Raw genomic sequence first — 5,000 nt, forward strand, 5'->3', positions numbered from 1 at the left:
TGCTGGGTCCAATCACAAACTGGCTCATCCACCAGGCGCATGGTCTGATTGGTTGAAGGACTATCCAAATGCGAACAGAGTCATTTGAACTATGCCCACTGATCACGCCTCTTGTGCAGCAGAAATACAGCGCAGATTCCCCAGACTAATGTTCAGTCTCAAAAGATTCCCTGTGTAGACCTGTGCAACCTCTTCCTCTCCTCCTCCACATCAATCCTAGTCTTGGCCACCCCTCTACAGACATATGAGATACACTATATTGCCAAAAGTATTGGGTCACCTGCCTTGACTCACATATGAACTTAAATGACATCCAATTCTTAATCCATAGTGTTTAGTATGACATTGGCCCACCCTTTGTAGCTGGGAAGGCTTTCCATAAGGTTTAGGAGTGTGTTTATGGCAATTTTACCTCATGGATTAAGAATTGGATGTCCCTTAAGTTCATATGAGTCAAGACAGGTGACCAAACTTCTGGCAATATAGTGTATCTGATGTGTCTGTACTGTAGCCATAGAGTGGTTATCATGCCTTTGTAGTTGGTTGATATTTCAGTGGCGGTTATGGAGGCTAGAAGCAGCTTCCTCAGCTGATAATATGGCTGATTTGGCTACAGTGCTGTGAAGTGTTGGCTTCATTCGTGTGATATGAAGCAATAACGCAGCTCTACGGGGCTCAGCAGCACCTCATATGAGTTCTTATGGCTTGGCACAGATAAGAGATGTGCTGCCTACTGAGCTCCATGACACTGGGTCCTAGAGGCAGTCGATTTAGTACCACTCAGAGCGGTAGATAAAACAGAGTGGCGACACTCCCATAGACCTCCATAGGAAAAAATGGCAGCACTTTTTCCAGGCTATTTCCTCGTTATGGGGCTTTTGGAACTGTTTACAGCCAATCTCTTGGTCAGTAGTCAATGAGTTAATTGATTACACCTTCCAGCATGAGAAGTACATCCCACCCTCCAGCGATTCAGCCATTCAGCACAGGTTTTTTTGGAACTTTTGATCGTGGCGGCAACATCAAAGAGTGTCGCAACTCTCTCTATCTATGGCTCTGGGGCCGGTTGCACCAACATGTTTACGCCCGGTCTTAAGCTACGCCGGGTCTTAACTCAGCGTTCTAAGTCCAACCTGATAGATACGCCAGTTGCACCATGAAGGCTTAGGCCTTCTTTTCGCTAAGACCGGGCGTAAATCTTACGCCTACTCAGTAGTAGGCGTAAGTTCTTAAGACCAACATTTTAGCACTTCTCACAGTCGTTTCTAAAGCGCAAACTACATTGTTATTAATCCCATGCTCGCTTGTTGGCCAGCTAGCACTCGTTTTAGGTTGACACTGCACTATGCCAGCCTGGCAATCATTCAGGGGCTTTCGGTATCATTCACGAATTAAAAACCTTTATTAACAGCTTTGTACATTCCTAATAGCATAACCATACACTTGGAAACATTTCAAAGATGCATATTATCCCGCCCTACAATTACGTTTAGTGCATAAAAATAAACCGTGTAAGCTAACGTTACATTTGTTAGATAATTGCCTGTTACGGCGTTCCTAGCACAACGTGGCTGGTTGGCTGACGTTATTCCGTATTCCAATGGGTCTAGCTCTTTACATAACATATGCAAACTTTTTACCTGCATTTTACAGTGCAGATAACGCTTCTACCAGTTAGTGTTGTTCTGCCACAGCCTATTGGTAGCCTTAATCTCTGAAAAGATAATGCTATAATGTGTCTCCTTTGCTTATTCTATATCAAGACATAATGAGAAGGAACTAGCTACAGTAATTGTTAAGTTATTTATTTAGCGATTTAAATAGGTGCCACTTCCACGCAATAGGCTACATGTCATTCACTTTAACCGCTGTTTCCTCCGAACGGGAGACGTGATTGACAGAGAATCTTTAAAACAGGCAAGTTGTCATTGTTCCGTAGGCATTCACATGGACGCGCATCGCTAAGACCGGGCGTAGTTAAGACCAGGCGTAAGTTCTGCTGGTGCAACCGACTTTAGTTGAATTCTAAAGACTGGTCCTAACAAAGACCAACTTAGCAGTTAGGACCAGACTTAGTAAAGACCAGTTGGTGCAACCGGCCCCTGGTACCACTGAGCTGCTCTGTCACCTCCTGAGGCATCTTTTAAATGACCAGTGTGCCCATTGGCCCTCCTTTGAGTAGACTCTTCAGTGACCACACTACCCATTGGCCCTCCTTTGGGTAGACTCTTCAGTGACCACACTGCCCATTGGCCCTCCTTTGAGTAGACTCTTCAGTGACCACAGCACCCAATAAGAACACTAGCTTAATCACATTATACTCTGTGAATTTACTTTTTTCTACACATTAGAAGACCGCGTTGGGCCCTGGCAGTGGCGCAACTGGCTGGGGCACCTGCACCGTACGCTGGCGACCCGGGTTCGATTCCCGCCCCGTGGTCCTTTCCAGATCCCACCCTGACTCTCTCCCACTCACTTCCTGTCATTCTCTCTACTGTCCTGTCCAAATAAAGGCATAAAAAGCCCAAAAAATAAACTTTTAAAAAAAAGAAGACCGTGTTGGAGTTTCAGGTGTTTCCGGTCAGGATTTCTTTGATTTGAGTGATTAAAATGTGTATTAGAAAAGGACACAGCTGACGTCTACTCTACTCCTAATGTTCTCTATTCTAGCTGTCCTGCAGCTCAGCTGGTAACACTTGAGACATGTCTGCTCTCTGTTGACTTTCACACAGTCTATTTACACTGCACCTCGTGGGTGTGTGTGTATGTGTGTGAACAACATCTCTGGTGCCTGTGTGCACTGGGACCTGTTTGTGTTGAGACACAGGTGTGTGTGTGTGTGTGTGTGTGTGTGTGTGTGTGTGTGTGTGTGTGTGTGTGGAAGAAGGAGGGAGGGGAAAGAGGAAGCCGTGTAAGTTGTGCAGTGGGCCTAGTAGAGAATGAGGCTGTCGTAACATTGTGATGATGTGGTTTTGTGCTTGATTGCGTATTGTCTGACAAAATAATCTCTCTCTCTCTCTCCTCCCCATCCCTCTCTCTCTCTCTCCCTCCCTCTCTCTCTCCCCCTCCCTCCCTCTCTCTCTCTCTCTCTCTCTCTCTCTCTCTCTCTCTCTCTCTCTCTCTCTCCTCCCCCTCCCTCTCTCTCTCTCTTTCTCTTCCACAGGGGAGCAGGCGCGGAGGTTCTTCGTGCAGTCAGGCCTGCCTGCTTCAGTGTTGGCAGAGATCTGGTAAGTAAACTGACCTGAGAGCAGCTGTATCCACTAAACTAAACTCAGATCACAGGCCGAGTCGACTCCAGAAGACATGCTGGAGTTATTGATGAGCATTCATACTGTATATAGAACAGAGACTTGGGAAGCTGGCCTTGGATACGGAGTTCAACAAGATAAAACACTTCACTGCTTACATCCATGGATGCTAAATCCCCTTGATGTTCAGTTCAGCATATGCCAAAAAGACAGTAAATGCCATGTAACCTTATATATTAGGACACACACACACACACACACACACACACACACACATATGTATGGACGTTCACATACTGTATATGAACTCTAGCTATGACGTGTGCTCATGCGGTGGGGGTTCTGGAGTGGATGTTTTGCATGAGAGGGTTTGGACTCTCCCGCCGTCCAAGAGCTAATCTCGGGGAAGGGCAATCGGGCGTTTTGGTGGTTGTTTGTGTGTGTGTGTGCGTGTGTGTGTGTGTGTGTGTGTGTGTGTGTGTGTGTGTGTGTGTGTGTGTGTGTGTGTGTGTGTGTGTGTGTGTGTGTGTGTGTGTGTGTGTGTGTGTGTGTGTGTGTGTGTGTGTGTGTGTGTGTGTGTGTGTGTGTGTGTGTGTGTGTGTGGTTGAGGGGTGGGGTAGAGGGAGCATTTAGATTTAGGATTTGGAACAGTCACACTGATTCCCTCTTGCACAGCCTGTCTCATATTGCACGTAGAACACATACACACACACACACACACACACACACACACACACACACACACACACACACACACAAAACCCCAAAGCTCACGGGCATTGTACCATGCAAAGCTACAGGCTTAAAGCTCCTCCTGCCACAGACAAGTACACACACACACACACACACACACACACACACACACACACACAGCTGACAAAGTGGTTCGTCTGATCCCCTATGCTCTGTGTCACTGAGGCTATGATCTGAGGTCGGCCTAATCAGGCTCTGTCCATCCAGGCCTTCGGCCAGAGCAATGACAGGGGGAACAGGCCACTTATCTTGTCATTTCAATGGCCCGTTATTGATTGATGAATGAATGCTGTAATCAACCTCAACTGACCTCAATCAACTGACCTCTGGGATGAGAGGCTAGCCCTTAGCCACATGTGGTGCTAGCTGAAGGAGTATTCACACATAGATAGAGACTTCTAGAACACCTCAGGAGCCACAGAGAGAGCCTGGAGGTGCTGTATATGCACGCTCCATAGACCGAGTCCATGCATTATGGACTTACTAAACTCAGTAGATGCAAACAGCATTAAAGTGCTGTGTGTGCATGTTTAGTGTGTGTGTGTGTGTGTGTGTGTGTGTGTGTGTGTGTGTGTGTGTAGGTGTGTGTGTGTGTGTGTGTGTGGGTGGGTGTGTGAGAGTTTGTGTGTGAGAGTTTGTGTGTGTGAGTTTGTGTGTGTGTGTTTGTGTGTTTGTCTGTGTGTGTGTGTGTGTGTGTGTGTGTGTGTGTGTGTGTGTGTGTGTGTGTGTGTGTGACTAGTGTTACATCTGTCGGTAGATAGCGTTCTCTCTGTCGTAATGACACCTGTCGACAGATAAGATTCTCTCTGGCTCTCTCCCCTGTGATTTGCTGTCCTTCAGGCTGACTCGGTTTCTAGCTGCCGCTTTCTTTCAATTTTTGCATTCACCTACAGTACTTCACTTTATCACTTTACCCAGGGTCTCTCTTTCTCTCTCTTATCAGTGTGTGTGTGTGTGTGTGTGTGTGTGTGTGTGTGTGTGTGTGTGTGTGTGTGTGTG

General features: G+C 46.7%; 1 protein-coding gene across 2 annotated transcripts in view; it reads left to right on the plus strand.

Moving 5' to 3' along the window:
• itsn2a (intersectin 2a) overlaps positions 1-5,000 on the plus strand; it is a 134,677-nt gene that overhangs the window by 27,924 nt on the left and 101,753 nt on the right. For both annotated transcript variants that reach the window (XM_062550461.1, XM_062550460.1), the window contains exon 3: positions 3,164-3,227. In XM_062550461.1, coding sequence (XP_062406445.1) covers positions 3,164-3,227 — 64 coding nt within the window. The remainder of the gene's footprint in view (positions 1-3,163; positions 3,228-5,000) is intronic.

Source organism: Sardina pilchardus, chromosome 12 (assembly GCF_963854185.1).
Source record: "Sardina pilchardus chromosome 12, fSarPil1.1, whole genome shotgun sequence".
In the NCBI taxonomy this organism is placed as follows: Eukaryota; Metazoa; Chordata; class Actinopteri; order Clupeiformes; family Clupeidae; genus Sardina; species Sardina pilchardus.